At 44.7% G+C, this 14,479-nt stretch overlaps 1 protein-coding gene across 1 annotated transcript; it reads left to right on the top strand.

Moving 5' to 3' along the window:
• The first annotated feature begins 8,027 nt into the window (after positions 1-8,027).
• LOC124664406 (L-type lectin-domain containing receptor kinase IX.1-like) lies at positions 8,028-10,103 on the top strand. Its single transcript, XM_047201936.1, has one exon. It carries the CDS (start codon positions 8,028-8,030, stop codon positions 10,101-10,103), a length of 2,076 nt encoding a protein of 691 aa, XP_047057892.1.
• Positions 10,104-14,479: the final 4,376 nt, after the last annotated feature.

Genomic DNA, 14,479 nt, shown 5'->3' with positions numbered 1-14,479 from the left:
TACTTTGGAATGGCGGGAAAATACCATGTAGTATAGGTAGGTATGGTGGACACAAATGGCATAGTGGTTGGCTCAAGTATTTTGGATGCATGAGAAGTATTCCCTCTCGATACAAGGTTTAGGCTAGCAAGGTTGTTTGAGGCAAACACAAGGATGAACTAGTACAGCAAAACTCACATAAAAGACATATTGAAAGCATTATAATACTCTATACCGTCTTCCTTGTTGTTCAAACTCAAAACTAGAAATTATCTAGACCTTAGAGAAACCAAATATGCAAACCAAATTTTAGCATGCTCTATGTATTTCTTCATTAATGGGTGCAAAGCATATGATGCAAGAGCTTAAACATGAGCACAACAATTGCCAAGTATCACATTACCCAAAACATTTATAGCAATTACTACATGTATCATTTTCCAATTCCAACCATATAACAATTTAACGAAGAAGAAACTTCGCCATGAATACTATGAGTAGAAACCAAGGACATATTTGTCCATAAGCTACAGCGGAGTGTGTATCTCTCCCATAAAGTGAATGCTAGGATCCATTTTATTCAAACAAAACAAAAACAAAAACAAAACGACGCTCCAAGAAAAAGCACATAAGATGTGGCCGAATAAAAATGTAGTTTCAGGGGAGGAACACTGATAATTTGTTGATGAAGAAGGGGATGCCTTGGGCATCCCCAAGCTTAAACAGCTTGAGTCTTCTTAATATATGCAGGGGTGAACCGCGGGTGCATCCCCAAGCTTAGAGCTTTCACTCTCCTTGATCATGTTGCATCATACTCCTCTCTTGATCCTTGAAAACTTCCTCCACACCAAACTCGAAACAACTCATTAGAGGGTTAGTGCACAATATAAATTGACATATTCAGAGGTGACACACTCATTCTTAACACTTCTGGACATTGCATAATGCTACTGGACATTAGTGGATCAAAGAAATTCATCCAACATAGCGAAAGAGGCAATGCGAAATAAAAGGCAGAATCTGTCAAAACAGAACAGTTCGTATTGACGAATTTTAAAATGGCACCAGACTTGCTCAAATGAAAATGCTCAAATTGAATGAAAGTTGCGTACATATCTGAGGATCATGCACGTAAATTGGCATAATTTTCTGAGCTTCCTGCAGGGCAGTGGGCTCAGATTCGTGACAGCAAAGAAATCTGGAACTGCGCAGTAATCCAAATCTAGTACTTACTTTTCTATCAACGGCTTAACTTGGCACAACAAAACTCAAAACTAAGATAAGGAGAGGTTGCTACAGTAGTAAACAACTTCCAAGACACAAAATAAAAACAAAGTACTGTAGGTAAAAACATGGGTTGTCTCCCATAAGCGCTTTTCTTTAACGCCTTTCAGCTAGGCGCAGAAAGTGTGTATCAAGTAACATCGAGAGATGAAGCATCAACATCATAATTTGTTCTAATGATAGAATCATAAGGTACCTTCATTCTCTTTCTAGGGAAGTGTTCCATACCTTTCTTGAGAGGAAATTGATATTTTATATTTCCTTCCCTCATATCAATAATAGCACCAACGAGTTCGAAGAAAAGGTCTTCCCAATATAATTGGACAAGATGCATTGCATTCAATATCCAAGACAACAAAATCAACGGGAACAAGATTATTGTTAACGGTAATGCGAACATTATCAACTTTACCCAAAGGTTTCTTTGTAGAATGATCAGCAAGATTAACATCCAAATAACAATTTTTCAGCGGTGGCAAGTCAAGCATATTATAAATTTTCTTCGGCATAACAGAAATACTTGCACCAAGATCACATAAAGCATTACAATCAAAATCTTTAACCTTCATCTTAATGATGGGCTCCCAACCATCTTCTAGCTTTTTAGGAATAGAGGCTTCGCGCTCTAGTTTCTCTCCTCTAACTTTTATGAGAGCATTTGTAATATGATGCGTGAAAGCCAAATTTATAGCACTAGCATTAGGACTTTTAGCAAGTTTTTGCAAGAACTTTATAACTTCAGAGATGTGGCAATCATCAAAATTCAAACCATTATAATCTAAAGCAATGGGATCATCATCCCCAATGTTGGAAAAAATTTCAGCAGCTTTATCGCAAGCAGTTTCAGCAGTTTTAGCCAGTTTCAGGCAGTTTTTCGCGCTTTGCATTAGAAGTGGAAACATTGCTAACACCAATTCTTTTATTAGTATGAGTAGGAGGTGCAGCAACATGTGTAGCATTATCATTACTAATGGTGGTAATAGTCCAAACTTTAGCTATATTTTTCTCTTTAGCTAGTTTTTCATTTTCTTCTCTATCCCACCTAGCACGCAGTTCAGCCATTAATCTTATATTCTCATTAATTCTAACTTGGATGGCATTTGCTGTAGTAACAATTTTATTATGATAATTCTCATTAGGCAAAACTTTTGATTTCAAAAGATCAACATCAGCGGCAAGACTATCGACTTTAGAAGCAAGTATATCAATTTTACCAAGCTTTTCTTCAACAGATTTGTTAAAAGCGAGTTTGTGTACTAATAAATTCTTTAAGCATGGCTTCAAGTCCAGGGGGTGAATTCCTATTATTGTTGTAAGAATTTCCATAAGAATTACCATAGCCGTTGCCATTATTATAAGGATATGGCCTATAGTTATTACTAGAGTTGTTCCGATAAGCATTGTTGTTAAAATTATTATTTTTAATGAAGTTTACATCAACATGTTCTTCTTGTGCAACCAATGAAGCTAACGGAACATTATTAGGATCAACATTAGTCCTATCATTCGCAAGCATAGACATAATAGCATCAATTTTATCACTCAAGGAGGAGGATTCTTTGACAGAATTTACCTTCTTACCTTGTGGAGCTCTTTCCGTGTGCCATTCAGAGTAATTTATCATCATATCATCAAGAAGTTTTGTAGCCGCCCACAATGTGATGGACATAAAGGTACCTCCAGCAGCTGAATCCAATAAATTCCGCGAAGAAAAATTAAGTCCTGCATAGAAGGTTTGGATGATCATCCAAGTAGTCAGTCCATGGGTTGGGCAATTTTTAACCAGAGATTTCATTCTTTCCCAAGCTTGAGCAACATGTTCAGTATCTAATTGTTTAAAATTCATTATGCTACTCCTCAAAGATATAATTTTAGCAGGGGGATAATATCTACCAATAAAAGCATCCTTGCATTTAGTCCATGAATCAATACTATTCTTAGGCGAGAGATAGCAACCAATCTTTAGCTCTTCCTCTTAATGAGAAAGGGAACAATTTTAGTTTAATAATATCACCATCTACATCTTTATATTTTTGCATTTCACATAGTTCAACAAAGTTATTGAGATGGGCAGCAGCATCATCAGAACTAACACCGGAAAATTGATGGTTCATGACAAGATTCGATAAAGCGAGGTTTAATTTCAAAGAATTCTGCTGTAGTAGCAGGTGGAGCAATAGGTGTGCATAAGAAATCATTATTATTTGTGGTTGTGAAGTCACACAACTTAGTATTTTCAGCGTTGGCCATTTTAGCAATAGTAAATAAAGCAAACTAGATAAAGTAAATGCAAGTAAACTAATTTTTTTGTGTTTTCGATATAGCAAACAAGATAGCAAATAAAGTAAAACTAGCAACTAATTTTTTTGTATTTTGATTTAGTGCAGCAAACAAAGTAGTAAATAAAATAAAGCAAGACAAAAACAAAGTAAAGAGATTGAGAAGTGGAGACTCCCCTTGCGGCGTGTCTTGATCTCCCCGGCAACGGCGCCGGAAAAAGAGCTTGATGGCGTGTATTTCACACGTTCGTTGGGCAACCCCAAGAGGAAGGTATGATGCGCACAGCAGCAAGTTTTCCCTCGAGAAAGAAACCAAGGTTTATCGAACCAGGAGGAGCCAAGAAGCACGTTGAAGGTTGATGGCGGCGGGATGTAGTGCGGCGCAACACCAGAGATTCCGGCGCCAACGTGGAACCTGCACAACACAACCAAGCTACTTTGCCCCAACGAAACAGTGAGGTTGTCAATCTCACCGGCTTGCTGTAACAAAGGATTAACCGTATTGTGTGGAAGATGATTGTTTGCAGAGAAAACAGTAGAAACAAGTATTGCGGTAGATTGTATTTCGAGTAAAGAGAATTGGACCGGGGTCCACAGTTCACTAGAGGTGTCTCTCCCATAAGACGAACAGCATGTTGGGTGAACAAATTACGGTTGGGCAATTGACAAATAAAGAGAGCATGACAATGCACATACATATCATGATGAGTATAGTGAGATTTAATTGGGCATTACGACAAAGTACATAGACCGCCATCCAAGCTGCATCTATGCCTAAAAAGTCCACCTTCGAGGTTATCATCCGAACCCCCTCCGGTATTAAGTTGCAAAACAACGAGACAATTGCATTAAGTATGGTGCGTAATGTAATCAACAACTACATCCTTAGACATAGCATCAATGTTTTATCCCTAGTGGCAACAGCACAACACAACCTTAGAACTTTCATCACTTGTCCCGGGTGTCAATGCGGGCATGAACCCACTATCGAGCATAAGTACTCCCTCTTGGAGTTAAAAGCATCTACTTGGCCGGAGCATCTACTAATAACGGAGAGCATGCAAGATCATAAACAACACATAAGCATAACTTTGATAATCAACATAACAAGTATTCTCTATTCATCGGATCCCAACAAACGCAACATATAGAATTACATATAGATGATCTTGATCATGATAGGCAGCTCACAAGATCCGACAATGATAGCACAATGGGGAGAAGACAACCATCTAGCTACTGCTATGGACCCATAGTCCAGGGGTAGACTACTCACTCATCACTCCGGAGGCGACCATGGCGGTGTAGAGTCCTCCGGGAGATGATTCCCCTCTCCGGCAGGGTGCCGGAGGCGATCTCCGGGATCCCCCGAGATGGGATCGGCGGCGACGGCGTCTCGGTAATGTTTTCCGTATCGTGGCTCTCGGTGTCGGGGGTTTCGTCACGGAGGCTATTTGTAGGCGGAAGGGCAGGTCAAGAGGCGGCACGGGGGCCCAAACCACGGGCCGGCGCGGCCGGGGGTGGGGCCGCGCCGCCCTAGGGTTTGGCCACCCCGTGGCCCCTCTTCGTCTCTCCTTCGGACTTCGGAAGCTTCGTGAGAAAATAGGCCTCTGGGCTTTAATTTCGTCCAATTCCGAGAATATTTCTTTACTAGGATTTCTGAAACCAAAAACAGCGAGAAAACAGACAGCGGCACTTCGGCATCTTGTTAATAGGTTAGTTCCAGAAAATGCACGAATATGACATAAAGTGTGCATAAAACATGTAGATAACATCAATAATGTGGCATGGAACACAAGAAATTATCGATACGTTGGAGACGTATCAGTCCCTCTAGGACATGCTTGACGCTGAGGCGGAGAAGAGGAAGAGGCCGCGCCGCGGAGGATCAAGGCCGGGAAGAAGGAAGTCGAAGCCCCGACAGAGGATGGAGGGGCATGCCATGCTGCACAACGACTACTTCGCCGACGACGCAACACAGGCCGACAATTTTCGGCGCCGGTACAGGATGAGCAAGGGGCTGTTCATGAATATCCTCCACGGCGTTCGAGAGTTCGACCCCTACTTCAAGCTCAAGCCCGACGCTGTAGGCGTTCTCGGGTTCTCGTCCATTCGAAGTGCACCGCCGCCATGAGGATGCTTGCATACGGAGCACCTGCCGATACACAGGACGACTACCTTCGCATGAGTGAGTCTACTGCCATTGAGTGCATGTACAAGTTTTACCGAGCTGTGGTGGGAAAGTTTGGCAAATACTACTTGAGAGGGCCAACTGAGGAAGAGACTGCAAGGATCATAGCACAAAATGCTGCCAGAGGATTTCCTGGAATGCTTGGAAGCATCGATTGCATGCACTAGGTATGGAAGAACTACCCGTTTTCTTGGCAAGGTATATACAAAGGGCGTCATGGATATTGCAGTGTGGTGCTTGAAGCTGTGGCAGATTATGACCTGTGGATTTGACATTCTTTCTTTGGCATGGCGGGATCACACAATGACATCAACGTGTTGCAGCGGTCTCCGGTGTTCGACAGACTAGTGGAAGGGCATGCTCCACCATGAAACTATGAGATCAATGGCCACCAATATACCAAAGACTATTATCTAGCCGATGGTATATATCCAAAATGGGCCACTTTTGTCAAAACAATCTCGAATCCATCAGGTCCGAAGAATTCCCACTTTGCTACACGACGAGGAGGCTTGCGGGAAGGATGTCGAGCGGGCATTTGGTGTGCTTCAAGCACAATTTGCCATTGTCCGGTACCCTGCTCTAAGCTGGTCTCACGACCAAATGTGGGAGGTGATGCAGGCTTGTGTGATCATGCACAACATGATCATCGAGGATGACCGCAAGAATCATGTTAGGTCACATGTTGGTCCCTATGAGTGTCAAGGCCCTCTTGCGGAGGTTGATCATGAGTTGCCTGCAGATTTTGCTGATTTTTTCGCCATGCACGCAGAGATCCATGACAGCAATGTGCATGAGCAACTTCAAGCTGATCTCGTTGAGCATTTGTGGAGGATCAAAGGAAATACTGTGGCACCTTGATGTAGCATCTAGCCCTATTTATTATATTTGATTACTTGTTTTATTGTTTGTTGTAATTTAATTTGAAAACAATCCTCGCAAACATTTTTATTCATATGCTACATTTGATAAATGGTTTATTATGTGTTAAAAAAAGTATTTTAAATGTTTGGGGCGGCGTTTGGGGGACGCGGCTGGGGAGCGACGTCCCCCAAAAGCGGCACGAACAAAACACGTCCCCCAAACACTCAATCCGGCGCGGTTTGGGGGACGCGACTGGAGATGCTCTTACGTCTCTCTCCGTCGCCACATACTATTCCCGTCTCCGGTCTCGATCGGGGCTTTTCTATCTCTCCTTCCTTCACATGCATTCATATGCGCATCGGTCGTACCCCGCCAAACAGGGCAACCAGCAGCGACTACAGCATAGCAAGGGCCGGCATACTGTCAGGCTATTCCTGCGACCCGCAGATGGTGCATGAAGAATGGGGCGAAGGTGATATCACAACCGTTCCTCTTACTTATGTGTTTTGAGATTCGGTCAAGCACGACCCTACATGAAAAGAGAATCTACAGCTGTTATATGTGTAAAATTAATAGTACTTATGACAGGACTGTATGTACCATCTAATAAATTTGGACGGACTCTATAAATTTAGCACGCCATATCGCAGGACTTCATGTCATAGGAACTTCATGCGTAAATAATAGAGGACTCTATAGATATAGGTCACGAAATAAATTTTAAAATATTAAATATTAGACTCATTTTGACGAGTTCGTCGTGAGGAAGTCAAATATGCAAACAAAATCTCATTTACATTTTTCCGTGAAAGTTGTGCTAGTTTTTCAATTCGTAGTGTAGCTGGAGAAGAGAATCTCCCGGTATGAGTGGTGGTGGACATCCCAATGACATGCAATGATTCAGATTTCGCTTGCGCCCCATTTCATAAGTGATAGCACATTTTCGCTATTCCTGCAGCGCAACAAGACCAGTACCAGGCCTATCCGGACGAACTGCTGTAGCTCGTTGGTGAATAAGGCATCTCCAACGGAGCAACCTAAATTAAACGTTAAAATCGATCGGTTGTGTCGATCCATAGATATTGCAATGGTCGCCAGGCCAAGCTAGCTTATCCATTTGCGTCGGGGGAAGCTCCAACGGCTCGACGCATTTTTCCAGTGAGACCAGCCATGTAAGATTTCCGTACGTCTAGGATTATTCCTTTACCAAGGTGGATGGTAGTTATGCAAAGTGCCCAGCACAAATCTCGAACAGATGGACAGTACGGATAGTGTTGAAACGTCAACTCACACGCGGAATGCATTCTTCCTCCACTGGCTCTGTTATAAGTTATAAAGCATGGCCGTGCCTCTGTGACAACAAGTAGCTAGGCTGGCCGGTCGAGGAGCTCAGCTACGTCGCTCGCTGGCTCCTTCCTAAAGACCGAGCGATGGAGTGTCGCCAACGTCGCACCACCATAATATTGGTATTGCTCTGCTTCTACTCTGCGCCGCGCGGGGCCTCGTCGCTCTCCTTCAGCCTCAACTTCTCAGACCCTAACCATGGCGCGTCGATCGATCTCACCGGCGACGCCTACTTCAGTCCGTCAAGGCTGGAGTTGACGAGGAACGCACTCACCGGCCGGGCGTCGTACGTGCACAAAGTGCCGCTGTGGAACAGCGCCACCGGCGAGATGGCAAGCTTCACCACGACATTCTCCTTCCAGATCATTCCCGACAAGGATAGGCTGTCGGATACCGGGGACGGGATGGCCTTCTTCCTAGGCCATTTCCCTTCCGCGATCCCGCCCAACAGCGACGGCGGCGGCCTCGGCCTCCTCCCGAGGCTCCCCGCGACTTCCACAACCGGGAAAGGCGCCAGTCGTATCGTCGCCGTCGAGTTCGACACTCACCTCAACCCGGAATACGCTGATATCAGCGCGAACCATGTCGGCATCGACGTCAACTCCGTCAACTCCACGGCGTCCACGGACACGACGACCTGGCCGGGCAAGAACCTCACGTCCCCCAGTGTTATGACGGCCACCGTCAAGTACGGCAACGAGTCCAAGCTGTTGACCGTTGATCTCCTCATCGACGGTGCAGTGTACCGGGTAAATGCAACCGTTGATCTGAGGAGATATTTGCCGGAGGAGGTGGCCGTCGGCTTCTCGGCGTCGACTGGCTTGGCTGTGGAGCTGCACCAGATACTCTCGTGGTCATTCAGCTCCACTCTGCAGCTGGAATCTACTCCCAAGGTAGCACCGCCACCTGCTGAACCCCCTCTTCCAACAACAACCAGCAGCAATCACAAAAAAACACTAGTTATCCTACTGTCCGTGCTGGTTCCTCTGCTACTCCTATTGGTCTGTGTGCTAGCCATGGCATGGCGGCGACACATGGAAACAGGATCGATCAGAGCAAATGAGGACCGCAGTACTGATAGCGACTCTGAAGAAGAGTGTGTCGACAGAGCTGATCTCGAGAGAGGTGTGGCTGCCGGCGGCCCCAGACGGTACACGTACCGCAAGCTCGCCGCCGCAACGAGCAACTTCGCCGAGGAGAAGAAGCTGGGACGAGGCGGCTTCGGGAGCGTTTACCGTGGTCACATGACAGTCGTCGGTGACCATCGTCCGGTGGCGGTAAAGATGCTGTCAGCGGAGTCTTCCGCGCAAGGGAGGAAGGAGTTCGAGGCAGAGGTGAGGATCATAAGCAGGCTGAAGCATCGAAACCTTGTGCAGCTGCTAGGTTGGTGCGACAGCCGCAAGGGGCTCCTGCTTGTCTACGAGCTCGTCGCAGAGAGCAGCCTCGACAAGCACCTCTACAGCAAAGACAGATTTCTAACATGGCCGCAACGGGTCAACATAATACTCGGTTTGGGATCTGCGCTGCGGTACCTCCACGGGGAGTCGGAGCAGTGCATCGTGCACGGCGACATCAAGCCAAGCAACATCATGATCGACTCGTCACTGAGCACCAAGCTAGGGGACTTCGGGCTGGCACGACTCGTAGACCACGGCACGAGATTGCTGCAGACCACCAAGGCCGTGCTCGGCACCGCCGGTTACATCGACCCGGAGTTCGTCAACACGCGCCGGCCAAGCACCGAATCGGATGTGTACAGCTTCGGCGTCGTCCTCCTAGAGATCGTCTCGGGCCGGCGGCCGGTGATCGAAACCCCGGAGAGAACCTTCACGCTGCTGAGATGGGTGTGGAGCCTGTACGACAGGAACGCAATCCTGGACGCGGCAGATGAGAGGCTTAGGGGCAACGAGGATAACGACTGGTGGATGGAGCGCGTGCTCGTTGTCGGGCTCTGGTGCGCGCTCCCGGAGAGGAGCGAGCGACCCTCCGTCACGCAGGCCATGCACATCCTGCAGTCCGAGGAGGCCAGGCTGCCGGCGATCCCGCTGCACATGTACAGGACTGTACATGATACTGCTCCGGCTCCGGTGACCGGTGGTGTTCTCTCTTCTTCGATCAACACCGGTGACGCCAACCTTTCTTCCAAGGAATTCACCAATTGATGATCAATGTTCCTGTGTCGTTCCTGTTTCGTCCGGCGTGCGTTGGCCGCTACATTTTTCTTCAAACGACTGGTTTCATTTCCGTCAATAGTAGATTTTTGTCCGTTGCATGGATAGTAGATTGTTGCGTTTCAGGCTACAGAAACCAATGGAAGATTTCTGAAGTCTCGTTCCATACGCAAAAGCTAGTATGACATCCTTCCAACGGTGCTTCTTTTGTTGAACGATAGAGAGCGAGAAAGATTCGTGAAATATGATGGATATATTACTGAGATTCATGGATGAGTATATATAGACGTACAAGGGATCATCTTTGAGTACAAGTCAAGTTAGAATTGTATGAAAACAAATTATATCTCTATCCTAGCTCCTCCTCCCAGAGCTAGCCTAGCATTGTTGGTTGCTGACGAGAAGTCGTCGAACGGGTCAAGAAGACTGCATTCATTTCAGAGACGAAAAAAAAGGAATAATCGCCGATGAAACTCCAGGGATCCCCTCTTGAGAACCACACAACTCCCACAAGCTTCTCGTCGCCACCAAGATGGGACCGAAGACGGGAACTTTATTAGGGAATACGCCGTTGCCACCATCTGAGCTCCACCCCACCATACATTGATCCTAAAACTGGAAAAATGGAGCCCCCATTGACGGGAGCCGAGATCCACTCCGCCTCCATGACCCGAATGCCACATAACTGGAGAAGATCGGCGGAGCCGACGATAGGCAGACGAGATAAACTGATCGCCTCTAGATAGATCGAGGCGTACCGGTAGGAGATGGTGGTTAGTATAATGCGCATTGTTAGGTTGCAAACATGAAAGACCACCCGTCGGGCAAAAACTTTTGAACGCCGTGATTGCTCCGGTGTCCCCCCCTTCAGCTCCATCGTTCAAAAAAATTGGAGCTGCTCCAAGTTTTTTGTTTTGATTCGTGGAGTTGCTCTAGCTTTTGGTACAAATATATGTAGTTGCTTCAGCTTTGGTACAAATACGTGGAGTTGGTTCCGCAGAACAAAAAACATGGATTTGTTATTTATTTACGTTCCACTGCCACCGATAAGTGACCAAAATGTTACGCACGTTTTATCTTTCTCCCCCTCATCTCTCGGGCATGTTTCCCAATGCCCAGACTCTCACCGCAGCGTGATTCACGCTTGCCGCCACCGAATCGAGGCCGCCGGCAAACGAATGAATTTACCTTCAGCCGGAGTCAAACTTGTCTGAATCATTCTTGCTGCCGCGTAAATCGAGTTGTAGCTTGTTGCCACCGCCGCCAGAAACTTGTTGTGACCGCCTCAACCAACTTCGTCGTGGGTGAGGCGACGCGCGACGTAGTGGCGGCGACAGCAAGCTCCTGGCGGTGGAGGCAGCGAGCTACAACTCGATTTGCGTGGCGGCGAGAACGAATCGGACAAGTTTAACTTCAGCTGAAGGTACGTCGACTCGTTCGCCGGAGTACATGATTCAGTAGCGACAAATGTAAATCATGTTGCGATGAAGTCAAATCAGTAGCAGTCGGATGTAAATTACGGCGCTCCGTATTTTTTTATGTTTGTGTACCAAAAGCTAGAGCAGCTTGCAGTTAACTTTTTAAATCCCTCTCCTCTCTTGAGCGCATTTCAATATTTCTAATTACCCGGTGTTTTGGAACGTCACGGCAGTGCCGGGTGGTTCAGCGCCGCTGCCATAGCCATCCTCACCGTCGTGGCCAGGCCAACTCCACCGCCAGGAAGTACTTCGCCACGGGCCAGATAAACTTTCAGCCAAAGATTTAAGCGCTCACGCGGTGCGCACCAGTGTGCTCTGCATTTTTATATTTCACGAATTCAACTTCACGCAATTATACTAAAAATTGGAGCAGCTCCAACTTCTCAGAACCGTGGAGCTAAGGGGGGGACACCGGAGCACACCCCTTTGAACGCAGATTCAGGCTGTGCCATCCTGCATAGCTGCCGCGATATGCCAACCGCTTTAGTGGTTTTCTTTCCCCGCCCCTTCCAGTTAACAACATCGGTCCACATCTCAAAAACAAAAAAAAAAAAAACATCGGTCCACTCTTCCAGTCTGCAGTGGGAAAACCATCATAGGCTCTTTTTGATTGTGTCATGTCACTATGTCAGTATGGTTAAGTTTCGTGCCGGGCTACCTGCAATGGAATCTAAATCATTGTAGGCATCAACTAATTCTTACCCCTGGATTGATTATAGGTAAAAGATTTAGCCGTTGCGTACTACGTACCTCTAGTAAGTTTGTTTGATGCCTAAATTCAGATGTTGAACAGTTACAAAGGGTGTGTTTGGTTGATGGATCCATACGGATGGGATGGTCCCTACTTTTGAGGGTGGGATGGTCCATATTTTCTATTTGATTTCAGAAATTTTGGGTGGATGGGCTGAACTGTTTTTAGATAAACTAGCGCGGTGGCCCTCGCAAACGCGATCACATCATCTTAAATATGTTGAAATTTAACTGGTTTATATTTTCTGGAAAGTAATACATCCTAAATATTTGATTATCTAAAATAGAAAATGCATTGAAAACATGTTTAGTCATCTTAAAGTTTGTGGCAGCGTATAACTTTTAGTGTGCGTGCCTAACCATAGTGATCCAAAATGTGATTAGATGGTTATTCTTCCACTCATTTAGTACCCATGATCGACTGCGCTAGGATGGTTTAGAAATAGGAACTAAAAACCTTGACCAAAAATTTGTATATTATTATTATGGTGTAATTTTGTTCTTTCGGGTGTATTTTTAAGATGTTTATGCATAAATAGTTAAAGTAGAGAAGTATGACTATGTTTCCTAGAACCTTGTTTACTTTTATATAAATTTATTATATTTCTGTTTGAATATAGTTTGTTAATCCGGTTACAGATTACCCAGATTACCCGTTGTAGACACTCGGAAATATTTTTTGGTCATGTAACATGATTACCTGGCTTAGTGGATAGCGTAGTAAAAGATTCTTGATTGATCGCCGGTATTATTGTGCGATTGGAATGACATGTTTTATGCTGATATTTCTACATCACAAATATAAAAATAAACATTCCAAAATTTTTGGCAGTAACAAATCAAATAATATCCGCAAGAACAATTCCAAACAACCAAGATTCTATGATTTTTGGGTCATCTGATTAAAAATATTAGTGCCAAGATATGTGGATACTAAAGATGAAACTTATCGATGAATTCACCAGAAAAATAATATAAATAAAGATACCGAGGAAAATCTAGGATGTCTCATCCAATCTTTTTACTAATGCAGCTGGGTTGTATACTTTATTTAGCACATACGAAGTGGACACATGTTTTAGCAAGGCAATTTATATTCTTTTAATTATTTTTAAAGCATTACATATTGTACGGACTCTTGCCCCCATGATCTGATCTAGTTTTTTTTTTGGCAATTATTATGTTTCGGCCAAGTAGCTAGCGTACGTACATGATCTTTATCGAGTAAGCTTGTTTATTTTCATCTAATGGACACAACCACATTTTAGGCCATGTTCCAGCGAGTCCTTTTTATTTGCTAGGTAGGGCACGTACATGTTTTTTCTGAACGGACCTATTTTTTTATATGTTTCGACGCAGCCACGCCCTTATTAATATAAATATCATGTAAAATTTCTACGTATATCAATCGTGTCAAAAATATTATGTGACTAATATTCTCTTGTAAAATCCCAGCCGACTATCAAATTATTAATATAAATTTGATGATAATTTTTTACACCACCAGAGTTCTATTGGGATTAATTTTGATACGCCAATTATATCTAATAGACCATTCATCATGTCAAAGAAATTGAATGAATTAGTTACACTAATGTCTTGTTAAATCCCAACCGAATAATTATATTAACTACCAAGATTAATTGAGATTATGTGTTTGGGCTGGTTGCTTATCAATTTATGCAAGCCTAAACCACTCCACCCTTAAGTTACAGCTGCTTTTTTCAAGGGGGAAGTTGGAAGTTAAAGCTGTTAGATTTATACGTATGTACGGCACGTCCGAACGGCCAGACTCTTTTTAAGGCGAAAGTCGGGAGATAACGATTTTGCTAGCTGATGTCGCGTATGTGCATGCCCGTAGTAACACATATTTTGATATACTTGATAACAAACATATAGCGTGTCAGCCTATTAGCCTGTTACATAATATATACTCTTTTGATGGGGAGCTCGTTGTTCCGCTACAGAGATACTGCTTTTGATCTTCTCAGGGCGCAACTAGGGTCAGGCGGGGGACTCAGGCAAGCTCAGGCGGTGGGGGCCCAAGCAAGCTCGGGTGGAAGGGGCCTAGGCAAGCTCAGGTGGCGCCCGAGTCAAGTTCTAGGGGAGATCTCAGGGCATGTACAATGGCGACATCTT

The sequence above is a fragment of the Lolium rigidum genome, chromosome 6 (genome assembly GCF_022539505.1).
Source record: "Lolium rigidum isolate FL_2022 chromosome 6, APGP_CSIRO_Lrig_0.1, whole genome shotgun sequence".
In the NCBI taxonomy this organism is placed as follows: Eukaryota; Viridiplantae; Streptophyta; class Magnoliopsida; order Poales; family Poaceae; genus Lolium; species Lolium rigidum.
The sequence above is the reverse complement of the archived record's forward strand: the minus strand, read 5'-3'. Positions and strand labels throughout refer to the sequence as shown.

Bases quoted from the DNA above. Each gene is read 5' to 3' on its own strand.
- LOC124664406 (XM_047201936.1), top strand. From the start codon at position 8,028: ATGGAGTGTCGCCAACGTCGCACCACCATAATATTGGTATTGCTCTGC.